Source organism: Medicago sativa, chromosome 8 (genome assembly GCF_051527215.1).
Source record: "Medicago sativa cultivar Bolivia chromosome 8, Bolivia_mono, whole genome shotgun sequence".
In the NCBI taxonomy this organism is placed as follows: Eukaryota; Viridiplantae; Streptophyta; class Magnoliopsida; order Fabales; family Fabaceae; genus Medicago; species Medicago sativa.
In genome coordinates this window covers 42,632,360-42,655,677 of record NC_140756.1, presented here as the reverse complement: position 1 = coordinate 42,655,677, position 23,318 = coordinate 42,632,360, and the positions used below count along the sequence as shown (strand labels likewise).

Sequence of the window (23,318 nt, the reverse complement as noted above, 5' to 3'; positions counted from 1 at the left end):
GTTGAGACAGTTTTCTCAAGGATGGACTTAATTTCTCGGTTAGAGACTTCCACTTGGCCGCTTGTTTGTGGAAGATACGAGGTTGCGACTCTGTGTTTCACTCCATACTTCTGAAGCAAATTTTCAAATTGCCTCGAGATGAAGTGAGATCCACCATCACTTATGACCAGCCTTGGGACTCCGAATCTAGGGAAGATTATTTTCTTAAACATTTTAATCACAACTCGTGTATCATTGGTAGGAGAGGCGATGGCCTCGATCCATTTTGACACATAGTCCACTGCGACGAGTATGTATTGGTTTCCCATGGAGGACGGGAAGGGTCCCATGAAGTCAATGCCCCACACATCAAAGATTTCGACCTCTAGGATGTTCTTAAGTGGCATCTCATGCCTTTTGGAGATGTTACCGGTGTGCTGGCACTGATCACATCTCGCAACGAACGCGTGGACATCCTTAAAGATATTAGGCCAGTAGAGTCCTGCTTGGAGGATCTTGTAGGCCGTTTTGGACGTGCTGGCGTGCCCACCATAGGCGGACGCATGACAATGGGTAAGGACACTCTCGACCTCTTCCTCTGGAATGCAACAATGGGGCTCATCCCAGTAATATTGCTTTAGATCATTGAAGAACTTTTTCTTCCGCTGATAGTCCATGTCCGGGGGTAGGACCCCAGCGGCAAGGTAGTTGACAAAGTCAACATACCAGGGTGCCACAGTCTTTACGGACGCTATCAGCCTATCATCAGGGAAAGAGTCATCTAAAGGTAACTCCTCTCGCTTGAGGTCACTCAACCTAGACAAATGGTCTGCTACCACATTCTCTGTTCCTTTTTTATCACGAATCTCCAGATCAAACTCTTGTAGTAGCAGAATCCATCTAATTAACCTGGGATTTGCATCTTTCTTACTCAGCAGATACCTTATGGCGGCATGGTCAGTGTAGACAATAATTTTCACACCCACCAAGTAAGATCGAAATTTGTCAATAGCATAGACAATGGCCAGAAGCTCTTTCTCAGTAGTAGCATAATTTATTTGAGCTTCAAGGTTCTGCTGGCATAATAGATCGCATGCATCTTTTTATCCTTCCGTTGTCCTAAGACAGCACCTACTGCATAATCGCTCGCATCGCACATAATCTCAAAGGGAAGACTCCAATCTGGAGGTTGCATTATAGGTGCAGAGATTAGTGCTTGCTTGAGCTTGTGGAAAGACTCAAGGCATTGTTCATTAAATATGAACTCTACGTCCTTCATAAGCAAGCCTGTAAGAGGCTTAGTTATGTTAGAGAAGTCCTTAATGAAACGCCGGTAAAAACCAGCGTGACCCAGAAAGCTTCGGACTTCTTTCACTGTGGTGGGAGGTGTTAGCCTCTCAATCACTTTGATCTTTGCTTTGTCAACCTCTATTCCTGGTTCTGACACTACGTGTCCGAGGACTATGCCTTCCTTTACCATGAAATGGCATTTTTCCCAGTTCAACACTAGGTTGACTTTTACACATCGTTCTAGAACTTTGTCCAAATTACTCAGACAACCCTCAAAGCTTGGCCCGCATACTGAAAAGTCATCCATGAAGACTTCCATATGTCCTCTAGGAAATCTCCAAAGATTGCCATCATGCATCTCTGAAAGGTGGCGGGCGCATTGCATAGCCCGAAAGGGATTCGCCGATAGGCAAATGTTCCATAAGGGCATATGAAGGTCGTCTTTTCTTGGTCACTCGGGTGGATAGGGATCTGAAAGAATCCCGAGTAACCATCAAGATAGCAGAAATGGGAATGCTTAGCTCGACGCTCAAGCATTTGGTCTATGAACGGGAGAGGGAAGTGGTCTTTCCTTGTGGCCTTGTTCAATTTCATGTAGTCTGTACACATACGCCATCCAGTGGTTGCACGTGTGGCCACAGACTCTCCCTTTTCATTCTTCACCACTGTCATCCCTCCTTTCTTTGGTACTACATGAACTGGACTCACCCACTTGCTGTCAGAGATGGGGTATATCACCCCGACATCCAGAAGCTTCAGTACTTCTTTTTTAACAACCTCACTCATGTTTGGGTTCAGACTTCTTTGATGTTCTCTAGAGGGTTTGTAGTCCTCTTCAAGTAAAATTTTATGCATACAAATTGAAGGGCTAATACCTTTGTGGTCATCAATTAAGTACCCTATAACTTCCGAGTATTTTCTTAATACAGCAAGTAATTTCTCAGTTTCAGCCTCTCCTAAGTCGGCACTCACAATGACTGGTCGGTTAGGTCCTAGAAATTCATACCTAAGGTTTTTAGGTAACTCTTTCATTTCGACTTTCAACTGCTCTTGAGTCGGAGCGGGAAGAAGGGTGAGGCATTCATTTTGATAAACCGGATTTACATCCAATTCTTCTTGATGGGGACTTGCCTCTTCTACCTCAGTTTCAGTCAAGGACACGTCCATTCCCTTAGTGGGAGGTGGTCCTGACGCATGCTCCTTAATGCATTCATCAATTATATCAACTAAGCAAGCTGTGTCGTTAATGGAGGGGTTTTTCATGAATTTAGACAAGATGAACTCGATCTTTTCATCCCCAACCTCAAAGGTAAGTTTTCCTTTCTTTACATCTATGATAGCACCAGCCGTAGCTAGGAAAGGTCTTCCTAAGAGGATTGGGATAGACGAGTCTTCAGTGATGTCCATTACCACAAAGTCGGTGGGAATGTACAACTGGCCGATTCTCAACGGTACATCCTCCAATATTCCTACCGGGTACTTGATAGATCGATCAGCCAGTTGTAGAGACATCCTAGTCGATTTTAGCTCTCCAAGGTTGAGTCTCCCACAGATGGAAAGGGGCATAAGACTCACACTAGCACCCAAATCACAGAGCGCTTTATCGATGACGTAGTTGCCAATAACACAAGGAATTGAAAAACTCCCTAGATCTTTCAATTTAGGTGGCATCTTATTCTGGATGATAGCGCTACACACTTCAGTGAGTGCTACGGTATCATCGTCATCGATTTTTCTCTTATTTGTCAAAATATCTTTTAGAAACTTGGCATAAGAGGGCATTTGGGTGATTGCCTCTGTGAAAGGGATATTTACGTGGAGCTTCTTCAGGAGCTCCATGAATTTCTTAAACTGACCTTCACTCTTTGACTTAGCAAGTCTCTGAGGGAATGGGATTGGAGGTTTGTAGGGGGGTGGAGGTACATAGGGTTTCTCTTTTTCTTCCTCCACTCCCTCCTTTCTCTCTGAGATTTCCTCACTTTCGGTTGGCACCGAGTCTTTCACAGCGCCTTCCTTCTCACTAGGATTCCCTAACTCTTTTCCACTATGCAAGGTAACAGCATTCAGCTCCCCTTTTGGGTTTGGTTGAGGTTGCGCAGGGAAAGTTCCTGAAGGAGCAGCTGCTCGTTGTTAGGCCACTTGTGTAATTTGCGTTTCCAACATTTTGTTATGGGTGGCCAACGTGTCAACTTTAGATGCAAGCTGCTTAATCATTTCATTCGTGTGAATGTTTTGATTCAGGAACTCCTTCTTTTGTTGGGACTGTGACACGACAAAATTTTCCATCATCAGTTCTAGGTTAGACTTTTGAGGAGCAACAGGGGCTCCTCTTTGAGCTTGGAAATCGGGGGGTGCAATGGGTGCAGGATTCTGCGCATAGGTGGGACTATTATTTTTATATGGGAAATTAGGATTTCTTTGCCAGTATGGGTTCCCATGTGCGTAGTTTGCCTGGTCCGTACCGACTAACAGATGACAATCAGTAGGGGTGTGTCCAGGTGTCCCGCAAATCTCACAGTTAGGGGCCACAACGGCCACAGGGGCAGGTGGAGTGATGGTTAGACTATCTATCTTTTATATAGCGCATCAACTTTAGCGCTCAGATGATCAAAACTGCTAACCTCGTACATCCCTGCCTTGGGCTGGCCTTTTTCGGCTAGAGCGCGTTCGCTCCCCCATTGGTAATGGTTCTGGGCCATACCCTCGATCAGGCCCCAAGCCTCAGCAAACGGCTTGTTCATTAGAGCTCCTCCCGCAGCGGCATCGATAGTCATCCTTGTGTTATACAGGAGACCATTGTAAAAGGTATGGATGATCAGCCACTTTTCCAACCCATGATGCGGGCAAGCTCTCAAAAGATCCTTGTATCTCTCCCACGCTTCAAAGAGCGATTCTCCGTCTGTCTGCCTAAAGCAGGTAATTAGGTTCCTCAATTGTGCCGTTTTGCTAGGCGGGAAATACCTAGCGAGGAACGCCTTTTTTAACTCATTCCATGTCGTTATGGAATTTGACGGTAAGGAATTAAGCCATGCACTGGCTCTGTCCCTGAGGGAGAAAGGGAATAAACGTAAACGAATGGCTTCAGGGTTGACGCCATTCACTTTCAGCGTCTCAGCGAACCGCACAAAGGTAGCAAGGTGCAAGTTCGGGTCCTCCGTTGGGTTTCCGGAGAATTGATTTTGCTGAATTATCTGCACTAAAGAGGGCTTGAGCTCGAAATTATTCGCTGCAATGGCAGGGCGAACAATGCTTGTATGAGGCTTCTCCTCGGAGGGCACAGCGAAATCCTTCAGTGACCGGTTATCGTTGTTGTTGTCGCCCATTTCTGATTGAGGCTCAGACTGCGACGGGGTATCGAATAACAATCGGCGCCTAGCTCGAAAGTAGCGCTCAATTTCATCAACGTAGCTGACTAGATTTTCGGCACTTCGGGTTTTTCGCATGCAAAGTTTTTTTTTTTTTTAAATAAATAAAAGGGCCTTAGTCTAAACGGTGTAACAACGGAGTAGCGATATTGCCAAAAATTGGTCCCCGGCAACGGCGCCAAAAACTTGATAGGGCCGCAAGTGCACGGCTGTTTTGTTTTAGTATAAAAATGGATGTCGTATCCACAGAGACCAATGTCAAGTACCGTTATCTATTGTCACGTTGTTTATCTAAGGCGATGCTAATTAATTTGGTTGCAAAATTGGGAAAATAACTTGTTTTTAATTACTTTTAAATGACGAGAGCCTGGAATATAATTCGTGTCGACCATTGATGCTTGCTAAATTGTAATTTATTATTGTAACAGGAAAATATTTTCGCGCATTAAAAGAAGGATTAATTTAAAGGGGTCGTCAGCTTTCGCGTGTACGACACCAAATTTTGACTTTGTAATCTATTCGATCGCTTTCGCGTATACGCCTTACAACGTCAAAACTCTGTTTGAAAAAAAAATCAATTTTTGCTTGAAAAGTTATTTTTAGTAGAAATTTTAATTGAAAGGTCCTGTTAGCTTTCGCATAACCCGTACCGTATTTTAAACTCACAGACGCCAGCTTTCGCGTGTACGACCATGAGTTTAAAATAGCATTTTTGAAAATAAGAAATTTCTAAATTAGTTAAAACAACGCTTTCGCTGAATTTTTAAATCAATTCCTTAAAACTCTACGGACAGATATTGGTTTCACTCTTTCGATATGAAACCAGTATCACGTTATTCCAGCTTTCGCTCTGAATATTCATCGTTGAAAATCAGAATTTTCAGGCTTAAAAATAACTCCTGTTACAATTACTAATCATACAAATTAACAGAGCAACATTGGTACGACATTCATCACATTCCGGACTCTAAAAATCTACTCAAACATGGTAATTATAACAAGCATACTTTTCTTCATGCTACTAAACATTTTCTAAACAGTGAACAATATAAGCAATGGTAATTGAATTAAAATATGGAGGTTTAATTCAAGTGTAAAGAGCCACGCAAAACAATTGAAAATAAATGGACAGAAGTGATCGTAATGTAATTGCAAAGGGTAAGATGAAAACAACAATTGAAAAATGGATTGGGAATTTGAACACGGTGGCAGTAATGGAAATAGCAATTGAAATATAATAGTGTATTTGCTAATGGAATTGAAATTGCAAAGAAACAAAGTACTGAAAGCGTAAATTACATAAACACTTAAACGTGAAAAACTAATCGGTTTCTAAATTGCTAAGTTTCTCTCTAAAAAGCTTGGTCCTCCCCAAAACTGCTTCTTGAAGGTCTCTTTTATAGCCTTGAATCTGCCACTGAATCCTCAAACTTGTGCCCAAAGATATGGGAATTGATTTGGATGAAATCTCCAGTTTTGGAAGGAAGACTTCGTAATTTTGTTCCTTCAACGTGTTTCCTTCATCTGATTTGGGTGTGACATCAGCATGATGTCATTAACCTTGGTGATGGGCTGTACTAGCTCAAGTTGCTCTTTGCACCTCCTTCTTTCATTCTTTTACTTTTGACACCCTCGGTACCTGAAACACAACGAAATACTAGCCAGAAGACATGCAAAACACAATAAACGACCCCAAAATAAATAAAACTTAAACTATTTAGACAATGTATTTTGCGTGTTATCAGTAAGATATAGGAGATTTCCAATCATGCTTCTGTACAGACTTTGATCAACAGCTACACCATTTCATCTTTGGATAACTTTAAGTGAGTGGATGCTGGTGTTCTCTTATGACTGGCATTGTCTAGCCCAGACTTCTTTACAATATTCTTAGCATACTTGCTCTGGGAGATGAATATTGTATCTTTCATTTGCCTGACTTGTAGACCAAGAAAGTAAGTCAGTTCTCCCACAAGACTCATCTCAAATTTAGACTGCATCTGATGTACAAAATGTTGAACCATTTGATTCGACATTCCTCCAAACACAATGTCATCAACATAGATTGGTACTATCATGAGTCTTCCTTTATCCTTCTTAACAAACAAGGTTTTGTCTGTTCCTCCCTTCTTGTACCCTTGATGGATCAGAAATTCTGTGAGTCTTTCATACCAGGCCCTAGGAGCTTGCTTCAACCCATACAAGGCCTTCTTCAGCTTGTACACATGACCAGGAAAATTTGGATCAACAAATCCCTTTGGTTGCTCAACATAGACTTCTTCATGAAGGTACCCATTTAAAAAGGAACTCTCCACATCCATCTGAAACAATTTGAACTTTAGAATACAAGCCACTCCCAAGAGTAACCTTATGGATTCCAGTCTGGTAACAGGTGCAGATGTTTCATCAAAGTCTAGTCCTTCTACTTGTGTATAACCTTGTGCTACCAATCTTGCCTTGTTTCTGGTAACATTGTCATTTTCATCTGACTTGTTTTTGTAGATCCATTTTGTACCAATGACATTTATGTCATTTGGTCTTGGCACCAGATCTCATACTTCACTTCTTTTAAACTGGTTGAGTTCTTCTTGCATGGCTTCAATCCGGAAATCATCAGTGAGAGCTTCCTTCACATTCTTGGGTTCAAATTTGGATACAAAACATGAGTTCGAGATAACATCATTAGCTCTTCTGGTTTTGATTCCTTGATCTGGATTTCCAATAATCCTGAGGATGATTATTCTGAATTCTAATTAAAGGTGCTTTGCTTGTTTCTCCATGCCCCATCTCAGTATCTTCAGAGTTAGTTTCAGGTTCTTCAACAATTTTAGGAATTATATTTTCTTGAGCAGATGTTTCAGGATATGCTTCAACACCTGGTACAACTTCAAGTGTTGGTTCTTTAACCACATCATCTACTACCACATTGATGGATTCGATAACAACTTGAGTTCTGTTGTTAAACACTCTATATGCCCTGCTGTTAGTAGAGTAGCCCAGAAAGATTCCCTCATCACTCTTTGGATCCATTTTCCTTCTGTAATCTCTATCTGCTAGAATGTAACACTTGCTACCAAAGACATGAAAATATTTCACAATAGGCTTTCTTTCTTTCCATAGTTCATACAAGGTAGTTGAAGTACCTATTCTTAAAGTGACTCTGTTATGAACATGACACGCTGTATTCATAGCTTTAACCCAGAAATAAAGAGGAAGGTGTTTCGCATGTAGCATGACCCTGGCTGATTCTTGTAGAGTCATGTTCTTCCTTTCCACCACTCCATTCTATTGAGGTGTTATGGGAGATTAGAATTCATGCATGATTCCTTCATCTGCATAAAATTCTTGAAATCTGGATTTTTCAAATTCTGTTCCATGATCACTTCTTATTCTGACAATGCCTCTATTTTTCTCTCTTTGAAGTTGAATGCAAAGTTCCTTGAGAGCTTCAAAGGAGTCTAATTTCTCTCTGATAAAGTTCACCCAGGTGAATCTTGAAAAATCATCAACAACCACCAGAACATACCTCTTCCACCAATGCTTGCCACTTGCATGGGTCCCATTAAATCAATATGAAGAAGTTCAAGAGCTTTAGAGGTTCCCAGATGTTCCAACGTAGGATGGGACATTCGAGTCTGTTTACCAATCTGACATTCACCACAAATACTCCTTTCAGTGATCTCCAGTCTGGGTATGCCTCTGATTGCTTCCATAGAAATAGCTTTCTTAATTCCTTGCATGTTCAAATGACCCAGTTTTTGGTGCCACAGTTTGACCTCTTCATCTTTGCTCAGCATGCATGAGGATATGAGAGTCTGTTCTTGAGATATCCACAAGTAACAATTGTCCTTAGACCTAGTACCCTTCATACTCACCTTACCCTTTTCATCTAACATCTGGCAATCAGTTTTACTAAAATTTACACTAAGACCCTGATCACATAGTTGACTAATACTAATCAGGTTGGCTGCCAGCCCTTTGACCAACAAAACATTATTCAGTCTTGGTGATCCTTCACTAACTAGGTCTCCAATCCCTACAATCTTTCCTTTAGCACCATCCCCAAATGTGACATAACTCTTGGCATAAGGTCTGACATTTTCTAGAAAGTTGTCCATCCCTGTCATGTGACGGGAACACCCACTATCAAAGTACCAGTCTTCACTGGAGGATGCTCTGAGGAGGTATGGGCTATTAGCCCTAAGCATTTGGGTTTCCACTTCTTCTTGACCACTCTCAAGGTTGAACTATGTTGATGTTGTCTAGGTACACCATACAGATCAAAACAGAAAGGTTTTTTATGACCCTGTCTGTGGCAAAAATGACACTTCCAATAGAGATTCTCTTTTACTAAGTCAGTTTTAGGATGTTGTATAGAATGTTCCAACTTTGAACCTATACAAGTGATAGTATATGTTCTACATGAAGCTATAAACTTAATTTCTTAACTGGTTTTCCCTTCTTGGCTTTTTGATAGTGTTCTAAAACCTGAACATAGCTACTATTTTGTTGTTCCTGTTTCAGGTGTTCATGTGTAAAGCCTATGCCATTTGGTTTACCTATCACTTGACCTTCCAGCATCCTATCTAGAACATCAGTTCCAATGGTCATCATTCTAACTTGTTTAAGGACATTGTCAAGTTGAGAATTAAGTAACATTACGTCTTTATTTAGATCAGAGATTTTAGCCAGATGACCAATCCTCTCTTGCTGAAGCTGATTAATGATTTCTTCCTGATCCGTCACATGCCTGGAGATGTTTGCATCATGAATGTTTTGATGATCATAAGACATAGTTAGTTTCTCATAGTCAGAATCTTCATCAGATTCAGACCCAGATTCTACTCTCCAGTCATAGCACTGACACGTTTAGCAGCATTACTATCAACATCCTCATTTGTTCCCTCATCATCAGACCAGGACACAATCATCCCTTTCTTTTGCTTCTTGAGAAAAGTTGCACATTCAGTTCTGATGTGGCCATAACCTTCACACTCATGGCATTGTACTCCTTTGTAACGACTGTCCTTTTTTTCATTTCTGTCATACCTTTGATTACCTTGTTGCCTGTCAGTGTTCCATCTGATGTTCCGTCCATTACCTCTAGGTCTGCTGCTTACTTGTTTGAGAATCTTGTTAAACTGTCTTCCTAGCATTACAAAGTCCTCTGACAGATTCTCATCCTCTACACCTTCTTGCAATCCTTCATCATCAGTTGTGTTTGCTGTAAAAGCAAAGCTTTTTCCCTTCTTCTCAGCCCTGTTATCAACAACAAGTTCAAAATTTCGAAGAGAACCTGTGAGCTCTTCCACCTGCATGTTGGACATGTCTTGGGCTTCCTCAATGGTTGTGACCTTCATGTCAAATCTTTTTGGCAAAGATCTGAGAATTTTCCTTACCAATTTTTCATTTGACAGCTTTGCTCCAAGAGAATCAAACGAATTGGCAATGTCAAGGACATTCATGTAGTAGTCATGTATGGTCTCATCCTCTTGCATTCTCAGACTTTCAAACTTGGTTGTCAGGAGTAGGATCCTTTAGCTCTTTACCTTGGAGGTACCTTCATGAGCTGTCTTGAAGATGTCCCAAGCATCTTTGGCAACATCACACTTTTTGATGAGTCTGAACATATTTTTGTCCACCCCATTGAAAAGGGCATTTAGGGCCTTAGAGTTTGCAAGAGACAGTTCATCTTCTGCCAAGGTCCACTCATCTTCTGGCTTCAAAATCGTGGTTTTGTTGCCATCTTTGTCAAGAACAATTGGATGTTCCCAACCTTTCATCACAACCTTCCAAGTCTTGCTGTCAATAGACTTGAGATAGGCACTCATACGTGACTTCCAGTAGTCATAATTTGTTCCATCCAGTAACGGTGGTATGTTTACAAAACCTCCTTCTTTCTCTATATTGCCAGAATATATCTCCTCTAGATCTCACCCAATAACAGGCAGGGTGCCTGCTCTGATACCAATTGAAATTCTGGCACGTTAGTCTTAAGATGTTCTAAGAGATGTTAAGCACGAAACACAGAAAACAGATGTTGTATACGATGTATAGAACATTAAGCTAACAATCATAATTTAACAAAATAACAGACAAGAAAGAAAAGAGGCACGGAGAAATTGTTAACCCAGTTCGGTGCAACGTCACCTACTCTGGGGGCTACCAAGCCAGGAAGGAAATCCACTAGTGCAGTCCGTATTCAAAAGCTCTTAGCAAACTGCGTTTGCACTTATGACCTAGGACCTACCCCAACAAGACTTCAACCTAGGAACTCCTAGATCTGAGATCCCATCTCACTCCCTTACAACTGATCACAATCCCCTGTGATTTTACAGACTCAAATAAAATGAGGTTACCCTCAAAAATAACAACATACAAGCTTGCTTAAAAGCTTAGATGCAGTTCACAGTCTACCTAGCTCCTTGCTTAAAAGCTTCGGAGTCGTGCATAATTTACAACTCAAAGTACAGTCCTAAACATGCATCAAGATGATACACGAAAGGCTCACAATCAAAAGACTCAAAACCTAAAATAAACTCTATTTTGTAAAATGATGTCTTGAATGATTCTTCAGGTCTAGCAGCCTCCTTTATATACTGAAGCAAAGCGCGTCATCAACTCAATCAGGCTTCAGATCAAACCGGTGACTCATTACTCAATCAACATGGTCGGATAAGGAAACTCCTAAAAAGTAGGCACATTAAAAGTCACATTATCATCACCTTAAAAAACTTTCCTAAGTCATTACCATTCCCTTAGGAAATCACATCGTTCTAATCTTCTCATAATTGTAAACGGTTTAGACCAACACATGCTGGCATGGATTCCTTCAATCAAGCAAACGCGTGCGTAAACATAGGCAAAGCACAGAACGCATACCAAGCCTGGATGTTGGAACATTGTGTTCCACATCTGAAGTGAATATTTGTTTTATGTAAAAGTGAAGTCAACATACAAATATCCAACAAACTTTCTCCAAAGAATAAGCATCTAATGCTTTCCAAATTCCTCTGAATTAGCCGTTGCTGATAGATATCTGGCAAGTGTACCAAAAACTATCGAAGTAGTAATAAATATCGATCCACAAGGACTGTCTTAATTTCAATTCTAGCAAGCGCGTTATACGTTAGGATGTGTAAAGTTTGTATTTGGGTGCCTTTGGGCAATAAAGGTTTGTTTTAATCAGATTTGATTAAAGTAGAGAAAGTTTGAAAGAAAATTATATTGAGATGAATGGTTAAGCCGGTGAATCCGCTATTGCTCGATATGAAAAGTTTACCTCTCTCTACTCTCAATTACTACTCAGTTTTTATGATAAATTAACTAAGTGGTTTTGATCAATCTTTTGACTCAAAACCCTTTCCTAAGCTATAACCCTATTAATCTCTTAACGTTATTGAATAACCGCGAAAGCAATATTGGAACGTTAATTCATGTATCATAACTCTCAATTTCCTATCTCTAGGCTCCTAGTGTTGAGTTAAACAAAATTACTATTTCAGGATTAAAAGCTAGGGCTAGTAGTCATTCAATTCCTAAGATCAAATCATGTGATTGCAAGAAGCTAGGGCTAGTAGTCATACAAAACAATAACATGAAAAGCAATAAACACAAGCAATTCTGAATAAAAACTGAATAGCATTGATTATAGAGAGAGTTCAACTACAAAATCATATATTACAAAAGTTTCATCATGGCTTAACCAAACTAAAGGTTTAGCTACTCATAGCTAAACAATCATAAGAAATAACAAGAGAAAATATACATAAATCTAACCAACGGGGTGTTGGTATGAGATTCAGGGCTCGTTCCTTGGTCTCCTGTCGTCCTTAGTGCTCAAAATCGCAATAATAATTCGTCCCATAACCCTTGCTAGCATCTGGATATTTATAGAAAGAAATTAGGGTCTCAGAAAAAGCCCATCTTCGTGCCACGTTACGGGCTGGTCGTGGCACGATGCTTCATTAATCCTACGTGGCAGCAGACAAAATCACCCATCGTGGCACGTTGCATATTGCTTCGTGCCACAAAATTTCCAGAGATGAACCATTGTCCCACGCTTCATTCAACGTGCCACGAAAATCATCAAACGTGGCACGATGCTTAGTTCTTAGGCATTTTTCCTTAGGTTTCTTGAAGTTTCTTCTCTTGAGCTCTTGTTCCTGTTTTGGCTTGATTTCACCATGAATTCATTGCAGTTGACTCTCTAAATGCTATAATAAACACCTAAATCTGACTAAATAACTAATGTTGATGCACTGTCATCACAACCCCAAACTTAAACCATTCCTTGTCCTCAAGGAATCCAATTTGCAAATGGAAAAATTTCAGTGAGATAACAACTTACCAACCAATGATATGCTTAAAAGTTCACTCCCTTCCGGTGTAATGATGTACCGGATGCCTAGCTCTTACCTCCAAATCCACAACTCCACGCAATTGTTTGAATAGGGTCACACAATCATCATGCAGGTCTGTTGTATTACCTTAAGCTTGAAAAATTTCTAAACTGTCAATCAAAGTCAGAGTCAAGTACACACTTTTAAGGTCTTTTAGGGTTATAACGGGGCTTAGGTGAAAGGTGGATGTATTTTGGGAAGTAGTGTTATAAAACAATGAAGTTAAGCTCATACTACTTGGGTATCTTTGGTAACAACACAGAAAACCAATCTCCTTCCTTTCAAATTTAAAACAGAAGAGTACTAGAGAACTTATTCTTTTGAGACATATAAACATTGTTGGTCTCATGTACAAGTTTCTTTTCTTTTCATTCATTTTTTTTCTTTTCTGCACATTTTCAAGTGCTTTTCAAGAGATAAAATATAAAATTTAGCCATTTCCTTTCTCTTGGTTCTCTAGTACCCCCACCCCAAACTTAGTAAGTTGCTAATTCCAGAAGCAACCCCAAACATGAACATTTCACATAACCTAAAGAGCTTACTTCAAACATATAATTGGGACATTCATTCCTAAGGTCTTCTAGGTTTGTAATATGGCTCGTCACCGAACAAAAATGATCTATACCTAATGGCTCAAATTGGCTTTACAAAGGATAAATAATGCATAAATCAAGGTAGGCTCAAAAAAAGGCTCAAGGTACCAAGCACTTTGCCTTAGTGTGTACAAAACAAGACCAATCAACAAATAGAGAAATATCGCAAGTTCTAGAAACAGCAGTTGCATGGAACACTCATATATGTAAAATTGGAAAAATAAAAATTTGGCTATGGACCTTACAAGTTGAGATATCTGGGAGTTGTGGCTACCTAATTCCTTTGCCGAACATTTCCCTTTGAAACAATTAGGCATCATCCTCCTTGAACTCTTTGGCATATCATTGGTATAGCACTGTTATGAGACTGATAAATTTCCACAAACAAACAGATTCATCAATAATAAACAAAGGAAAGCATCACAAACGGGGGGGCAATAAAGTTAAACTACGACACACCAACATAATGTTCAAACAAAATAAAAAGTACATCAAAATAAAAGGAACAAAATACAGAAAGCTGAAAAATAAAATTGGACTCCAAGTCCATCACTGCTCATCATCATCAGTGGCCTCCGGATAACCCTGCAAGCCGGCATAAAACTCATTCACGCTCTGATCACTAGCTGCCTTCCCATGAGCGAAGTCGGATCGAAGACGACCCTCTCTCTCACCAGCATGTCTCCTCTGCTCCATAATATAGTCCTCCATGTTGGCCTCAGTGCCAAACCTATCAAAAGCATTACTCTGAAGAGACTTCTGACGGTGCTGATCAGTAGCAAGAGATAGCTCCGCTCCAAAGTAAGGATCGTCCACATGCAGCTGTGATGATGTATCCTGAGCCCAGCAAGCCATACCTCCCAAGTAATCAAGCATCATAGGGTGTAGTGGTGGGTATTGAGGCGCATCCTCCTGCATAGGCTGTGCCTGAGATGGTCCTCCACGCTCTCGCTGAACCGGTGATCCTTCACGACCTTTCTTCTTCTCGAATTTCACCATGGCTGTATCATCAATAGCTCCCTTTGACTTCAGCATGATGTCTCCAAGCTCCTCCGGGACATCCTCCTTCTTACACAAAGCATTAATCAAGGAAACGTGCCCCAAATGCACCGAAGTCCCGTAATTTGCCATTTCCTTAAGACTCAAATTGATCAGTCTCCCAACATTTATCCCATAGCCAAAGATAATGGCCTCCAGAATATACAGCCTCTCCATAGGCAACTCAGATGTAGCAGAAACACTTTCCAAGGTAGAATGAATGAATGAAGCCCAAGCTTTGTATTGTGGCTTAAGGTCCACCACATCCATCCTAGTAGGAAACCCAGTAGCTCTGGACCTAACATAATCAACACCCTCTTCGCCAATTTCCTGCAGGATTTGTTGAAGCACATCATCAGAAGGAAAATTATTATAGCTCTTTGACCTCCTCATTTCCACGTGACACTGTCTTGGAAGTTTTAGCCCTAGAAATGCATTGATGGCTCTAGGGCTGTAATCAATCTGCTTCCCACGGACATAAACCACATTATCCTCATCTCCAAATGCATTAGCAAAGAACTCAAGAGCGATGGTGTGATTGCTTTCTTTTTCAACCATGTCGTTCAATTTCTTCCACCCAAGCGTCCTTATAGTTGTTTCAAATTGAGGGTACCTCTGAAGATTGAAGAAATCAAACTTCCTTTCACCAGAAAACTTAAACCCTTTGATCTTTTCAAACCGCTCTGCATGCTCATCATCCTCAAATTTTTCGTATGTGGGTCCAGGTGGTGGTTGGGTTGATTGGGTGTTGCGGGTTGTTCTGGAGCGTTTGTTGGATGCGGAGGCCATTTGTGGATTTAGGTTAGATGGTTTAGATGTTTTGGGATTGAGGAAGATGAAAATTTGTTGGTTAGGGTTTGTGAAATAAGGGTTAGGTTGAATTTGGGGGGGGGGGGAAGTTGATTAGGTTGATGTATTGATGGTTTAGGATATTTTGGAGGAATATTGAGATGATTATAAGTGGGTTAGGGACGAATTTGAGAGGTTGGAGATGAATGAGATGAAATTTTGGCAGAGTTTTGTTAGGGAAAAATGAGAATGGTGAAATTTTTTTGAGATGGGTATATATAGGGAAGAGCAATCGTGCCACGTTGGGGAGCAATCGTGTCACGATGGGACTTGTAACGGTCAAATTAATTCAAAACTGCCCACTAACGTGCCACGATGATAAAGGACAAAAAGGGGTAGTGATTTTAGTTTTGTATTTTTGTGAATTTTGGATAAAATATGATAATAAAACAGAATGAAAAAAAATGGAAATTTGGGCTAAAATGGATAAATGGCAGAATTTTGACCAAAACAGATTTTGTGGATAAAATGGAGAAATGGAATGGAAAGAAAGGGACGCCACACTTTCTAATCCAAGAAAGTGATAAGTCTATGGGATTGAGGATCACCACAAGAAAGGATTCTTGATATGATCAATGCATGGTTCAATCCAGAACCAAAAAGAAGCAAAGCTTCCAAATTCACATAAAGTGACTTTTTTTATCAAAATTCTCTATCTTTACATATCATTTTCGTGCTCAATTTATAGGAGCTTATTACATGATGATTTTGACTCTAAAACTCTTAGAAAATGAAAGGAAATGCAGCCACTAATTACAATAATGTTTTGGTGGCTGATTAATGCAAATAAAAGGTTACAAAATGACTTTAAGGTGGGGGTGGCTGCATCAATGCATGGAGATGTTATACATTCATTTGCTTCTTTAATGTGTTGTTTCTTCTCTTACATCAGCCCATTCATCAAAATCACGTCATCCAATTCATGCTCATTTTACACCAAGAAATATTCCGAATTTGCTCTTGAGTCCAACAGACGAAATGTAGAGAATATTCTAAGCTTTCCAACGCATTAAAGATCACCTCAAACGGACATCCAAAGCTCCAGATATAGCCAAAACAAGACTGACCTATCATGACCTGCGAAAATAAAACTTAGAACCCAAAATTAATTTGGTTCTTTTATTCCACAATGACTTTATTCTTCTTTTCAAGAGAGATAATTTTAGGATCACATCATACTCTCCCTCTTCAAGAGAATTCGACCTCGAATTTTTAGCTTGAATACCTCCTGGGTCAAAAACAAATCTACAGAATCCATCACATGTAACTTTAACTTTAGAGAGCTCTTCACTTTTGTTGGAAGAATTTGTTTGCTTTTCATCAACTTTTGATTTATGGACATAATAATCGTTCCAAATCTCATAATTTCCTTCCACCTGTTGAGAAAAAGTTTCTTCATTGACTTTGTTTCCTTCATGACATAAAGAAGAAATGTTAGGAGATTGAACAATATTAGAAAAATTCCAACAATTAACAACACAAAGCAACTTAGAAGAAGGTACTAGTGTAATAGTAGGCCAAAACTTCAAACTATTTTTTTCTTGATTTTCATTCTCACTCTCCTTTTTCTCTTCTTTTCTCTCGACTTCTTCAGCACCTTCTTTTCTCTCTTTTTTTTCATCTACTTCTTTTTCATCACATTCTTTTTTTCTTCTTTTTCCTTCCTTTTCACTTCTTCCTCATGACTTTCTTTTTCTTCTATCTCTTTCTTATAATTATTTTGGATTTGAAAGAGATTTTCCATTAATATTTTAGAGATATCAGCCATTCCTCTATCAATGTTTTCCATCATTTCCTTCTTTCTTTTTTGTCTTTCCCTTTCTCTTTGCAATATTTTTTCTCCTTCTATCTTTTCCACCTTCTTTCTTTGAATTTCTCTAAGATGATAAGAAGGTGCATAACGCCTCCTCATCATTGTTTTCATTTCCTCCCAAGTTTCAATCGGTGGATCTCCATACCTCCTTCTTTCCTTGATGGTTTGATCCCACCACACCAATGCATAATCTTTAAATTCAAGAGCTGCAACCTGCACTTTTTGAACATTAGAGTAAGTGTTGCATTGAAAAAATTGTTCAATTTTTGTTTCCCACTCTAAATATGCATCCGGGTCTCTTTGCCCTCGAAAAAATGGAACTTTGATTTTTTTGTCACTATATCTTTCCATTTTTTTCTAGAATCATAAAGATTAAAATGAAGAAAAGAAATGGTAACAATGGAAAGGGATTTCCAAATTGAAATTTTTTCCAAATGATAAAGGACAAAAAGGGGTAGTGATTTTAGTTTTGTATTTTTGTGAATTTTGGATAAAATATGATAATAAAACAGAATGAAAAAAAATGGAAATTTGGGCTAAAATGGATAAATGGCAGAATTTTGACCAAAACAGATTTTGTGGATAAAATGGAGAAATGGAATGGAAAGAAAGGGACGCCACACTTTCTAATCCAAGAAAGTGATAAGTCTATGGGATTGAGGATCACCACAAGAAAGGATTCTTGATATGATCAATGCATGGTTCAATCCAGAACCAAAAAGAAGCAAAGCTTCCAAATTCACATAAAGTGACTTTTTTTATCAAAATTCTCTATCTTTACATATCATTTTCGTGCTCTATTTATAGGAGCTTATTACATGATGATTTTGACTCTAAAACTCTTAGAAAATGAAAGGAAATGCAGCCACTAATTACAATAATGTTTTGGTGGCTGATTAATGCAAATAAAAGGTTACAAAATGACTTTAAGGTGGGGGTGGCTGCATCAATGCATGGAGATGTTATACATTCATTTGCTTCTTTAATGTGTTGTTTCTTCTCTTACATCAGCCCATTCATCAAAATCACGTCATCCAATTCATGCTCATTTTACACCAAGAAATATTCCGAATTTGCTCTTGAGTCCAACAGACGAAATGTAGAGAATATTCTAAGCTTTCCAACACATTAAAGATCACCTCAAACGGACATCCAAAGCTCCATATATAGCCAAAACAAGACTGACCTATCATGACCTGCGAAAATAAAACTTAGAACCCAAAATTAATTTGGTTCTTTTATTCCACAATGACTTTATTCTTCTTTTCAAGAGAGATAATTTTAGGATCACATCACACGATGTTAGAAAACGTGGCATGAACTTAGTTTTGTGCCTTAAACGTGCCACGATCATCAACATTCGTGCCACGATCATCAACCTCCCAGCAAACATGCCACTATTTGGAAACAAACGTGCCACGAAAATTCCAGTGGCTTCCATCATGATTCTTGCTTCCAAATTGTGCCACGATGAAGGATGTTCATCCCACGATTGTGTTGACTTAGAAAAAAATCTCTTTTTCAGCTTTCTTCTTAAAAATTATTTTTGCTGTTTTTGTTTTATGAAAATGCAATAAATAAATATAAACAATACCTGAGTGGATCTTAATCTGATGGGTTGCCTCCCATCCAGCGCTTCTTTACCGTCACTAGCTTGACTTATGATGACCCCTAAGGATCATTCAACACCACTCCCGCTCTATTCTTTGGGAGTTCACCTCTAAGGTACGATTTCAGCCTTTCTGCATTAACCTTGAAAGTTTGTTGTTCACCAGGCCTACTCAGCTCCATAGCTCCATAGGGAGTCATGTCTACAATCACGAATGGTCCGGACCACTTTGATTTTAACTTCCCAGGAAATAGCTTCAACCTGGAATTAAACAGCAAAACAAGTTGTCCAATATAAAATTCTCTCCTCACCAACCCCTTGTCATGATACCTCTTAGTTCTCTCTTTGTAAATTACGGCGTTCTCGTACGCACGCAATCTCATCTCCTCTAGCTCATTAAGGTTTAACAGCCTTTTCTTTCCAGCTAAAGTTTGATCAAAATTTAGGGCTTTGATAGCCCAATAAGCTTTATGTTCCAATTCAACTGGGAGATGACAAGCCTTTCCATAAACCAACTGATAAGGGGACATCCCAAGGTGCGTCTTAAACGCAGTTCTATATGCCCAAAGAGCGTCGTCTAACTTCCTAGACCAATCCTTCCTAGAAGACGCTACAGTTTTCTCCAAAATTTGTTTCAACTGACGGTTTGAAACCTCCGCTTGACCACTAGTTTGAGGATGATAGGGAGTTCCAACTTTATGTTTGATGTTAAACTTTTTAAGCACAGTTTCAAGAAGATTGTTGCAAAAGTGCTTCCCCCATCACTGATCAAAACTCTAGGGGTTCCAAACCTAGTGAAAATATTCCTCTTCAAGAAATTAACCACAGTTTTAGCACCATTAGCAACACATGGTATCGCTTCAACCCACTTGGTAACATAGTCAACACACACAAGTATATGGAGATAAGAGTAAGAGGAGGGAAATGGTCCCATAAAATCTATGCCCAGCAATCAAAAGGTTCAACCTCAATGATTCCAGTTAGGGGCATTTCATTCCTCTTTGAGATACTACCTGTTCTTTGGCATTCATCACACCTCTTTACGAACTCTTGGCAATCCTTGAAGAGTGTGGGCCACCAGAAGCCACTTTGCAAGATTTTTGCAGCGGTTCTTTTTCCACTATGGTGGCCCCCATAAGCTGAGCTATGGCAGTGCCACATGATACTATTAGCTTCCATACCTGCAACACAACGTCTAATCAAACCATCAACACTTACCTTGAATAAATAAGGATCATCCCATAAATAGTGGTTTGCATCATTGAAAAACTTTTTCCTCTGGTGCTGCTCCATGTCATCCGGAATTATGTTACCGGCCTTAAAATTTGCCATGTCAGCAAACCAAGGCCTTTCTTCAACGGCCATCAGCTTTTCATCCGGGAATTCAGCCGTTATGGCCTTCTCTTTCTTTGTCACCTCCTCATTTTCCAACCTTGAGAGGTGATCAGCTACCACATTCTCCACTCCTTTCTTGTCACGAATCTCCAGGTTAAATTCTTGTAATAAAAGGATCCACCTCAACAGCCGAGGCTACGAATCCCCTTTCGTCAAGAGATGTTTAAGGGTTGCATGATCTGTAAAAACAATGACTTTGGAGCCTATTAGATAAGAACGAAATTTCTCCAATGCAAATATTACTGCAAGCAATTCCTTTTCAGTAGTGGAATAGTTAACTTGATTTTCATTTAAAACCTTGCTTGCATAGTAAATTGCATGGAAAAATTTGTTCTTTCGTTGGCCTAGGACTGCACCAACAGCATAATCACTTGCGTCACACATAAGTTCAAAAGGTAAATCCCAATCGGGTGCAATGATTATTGGTGCAGTCACCAACTTGGTTTTAATCAAAGAAAAAGCATTTAAACATTCAGAATCAAAATCAAAATCATTCTCTTTGACCAAGAAGTTGCAAAGGGGCTTAGAAATTTTTGAAAAATCTTTTATAAAACGCCGATAGAAACCGGCATGCCCCAAGAAACTCCTAACTCCTTTAACATTAACAGGTGGGGGGAGTTTCTCTATAACCTCTATCTTTGTTTGATCCACTTCTATGCCTTTAGCACTTATTTTATGCCCCAAAACTATACCTTCGGTAACCATAAAATGACATTTTTCCCAATTTAAAACAAGGTTCGTTTCGGTGCATCTTTTAAGTACAGCATTTAAGTGAAACAAGCATTTATCAAAAGACTTACCAAACACAGAAAAGTCGTCCATGAATACCTCAATGTTCTTCTCTATCATGTCAGAGAAGATGGAGAGCATACACAGTTGAAAGGTCGCCGGCGCATTACACAACCCAAAGGGCATCCTCCTATAAGCAAATATACCAAAAGGACAAGTGAAGGCAGTCTTTTCTTGATCTTCCGGAGCCACCGCAATCTGGTTATACCCTGAATACCCATCCAAGAAGTAGTAAAAGGCTTGGCCAGCCAACCTTTCTAGCATTTGATCCATGAATGGTAATGGAAAGTGATCTTTCCTTGTTGCGGAATTCAGCCTCCGGTAATCTATACACATTCTCCAACTGGTGACGGTGCGTGTGGGTATTAATTCATTCTTTTCATTAGCCACCACAGTCATTCCTCCCTTTTTAGGCACCACATGAACAGGACTTACCCAAGAGCTATCAGAAATAGGGTAAATCATGCCTGCGTCGAGCAACTTTAACACTTCCTTCTTAACCACCTCCTTCATTGTTGGATTTAGTCTCCTTTGAGGTTGAACTACAGGTTTGTATTCAGCCTCCATATGTATTTTGTTCATACAATAGGCTGGACTAATACCCTTTAGATCAGAAATACTCCATCCTAATGCTCCTTGATTGCTTCTCAACACCCTCATTAGTTTCTCTTCCTCTAAAGGTGTCAATGTATTACTGATGATTGCTGGTCTTGAAAAATCTGAAGGTAAGAAAAACACAAGAAGGGGGGTTGAATTGTGTTTTTGGAAAATTCTTCGTTTCTTCTAAAAATTGAACACACTGGTCAGAAGCTAAGTGAGACAACTTCTGAAGTGGTAATCAGAATCTAAATGCAGCAGAATAAAATAGAGAGAGAGAGAAGAAGAATGACACAAAGCAATTATACTAGTTCCTTCCACAATCTGGAAGTAGTCCAGTCCCCCTTGCACTTCCAAGGAGATTTCACTAAGAGTAATATCTGATTACAATTGCTCAAGCACACAAGCAAGAGACTTCCTTTCCTCAAGCACAACTGCAAGAGACTTCCTATGCTCAAGAGCACAATCAAGAGACTTCCCTGCTCAAGCACAACTGCAAGAGACTTCTAACTAAACAAAATTACACAGAAAATTGTTTCAGGTTGAACACTTGATATACAATCAGAGGTGCTCACAATATAAATCAGATACAGACTCTAAGACTTAAGAATTTCTAAGATATGACTTTGAGACACAGAAATTATAAGTGAATGCAGAACAATTTCAGCAGAGGCTTGGCACTTGTAAAAATGTTGTGAGTCTTTCGTTCAGCATTGCCAAAACTCTAAGTCTTCACTCCTTTATATAGAGATGTGAAAGAGACGTTGTGAAATTGCCAGCACATCAAAGAGTCGTTGTTGAAGCTTGATCTTTCACCAATAATCTTTTGCTTGATTTGGTTGTTGTCCTATGAAGAACAAATTTGAAAACCATTCCTTATCCAAAGGAACATCTATGCAGGCGAAGCCGTATTCTGGAGTTGTTTTCTTGTCTTGTAGCGTGGACACAAAACAGAGTAGTGGAGAAGGTGGTTGTACAGTTCGTACAATAGTACAATGTCAACGCTTTTGTCCAAAATTGCAAGTACATGTCTTCAAACACCTTTGAAATGACCGTTGCAAAATTCCACTGATCTTTTGTTGTCCTTTGATGAATTTTGATCCATGACACAGCTCTTGAATCCTTGAATTTCTCAAATTCAGTTGATCTTCAGCTTCTGGTGAAATGGCTTCTGATGAGGCAGCTTCTGATAACGTAGCTTCTGATGATGCAGCTTTTGGACCTCTTGTCTTTAGGAACACTATACTCTCTTCAGGAGCGTTATTCTTCAAGAGCGCTATTCTCTCTTCAGGAGCGGCTAGACTTCAGGAGCGCTTTCCATCTTCAGGAGCGTATTGCCTTCAGGAGCGTCTAAGCTTCAATTTAGTTGATTTCTTTTGCTCTTTACTTGCTCATTCAGAACCAATAAATTATGTAACTTTTTAACTGTGGTCCTGTACACTTGAACAAATATTAGCTAGTCCAATTTACAATTTTTAATACCTTGTTATCATCAAAACCCTTTAAGGTTCAATGTTAAACACATTTTGTTCCAACAATCTCCCCCTTTTTGATGATGACAAACAATAGTATTTAAAATTGATCAATTGTTGTTAATCT

General features: G+C 39.5%; 1 protein-coding gene, 1 long non-coding RNA gene and 1 other non-coding gene across 3 annotated transcripts; 1 reads left to right on the top strand and 2 right to left on the bottom strand.

The window, feature by feature from the left end:
* Window positions 1–1,530: 1,530 nt before the first annotated feature.
* On the bottom strand, window positions 1,531–3,686 carry LOC146899270 (uncharacterized). Its single transcript, XM_085736733.1, has one exon. The coding sequence runs from the start codon at window positions 3,106–3,108 to the stop codon at window positions 1,531–1,533; it is 1,578 nt and encodes a 525-aa protein (XP_085592859.1). The 5' UTR covers window positions 3,109–3,686.
* A 412-nt stretch (window positions 3,687–4,098) lies between these two features.
* On the top strand, window positions 4,099–4,204 carry LOC146899269 (small nucleolar RNA R71). Its single transcript, XR_015024384.1, has one exon. It is a non-coding gene; the product is annotated as a small nucleolar RNA R71 (small nucleolar RNA).
* An 11,924-nt stretch (window positions 4,205–16,128) lies between these two features.
* On the bottom strand, window positions 16,129–17,753 carry LOC146899268 (uncharacterized). The gene is made up of 2 exons (XR_015023528.1): window positions 17,019–17,753; window positions 16,129–16,927 (listed from the first exon to the last, which is right to left on the bottom strand). It is a non-coding gene; the product is annotated as an uncharacterized LOC146899268 (long non-coding RNA).
* Window positions 17,754–23,318: the final 5,565 nt, after the last annotated feature.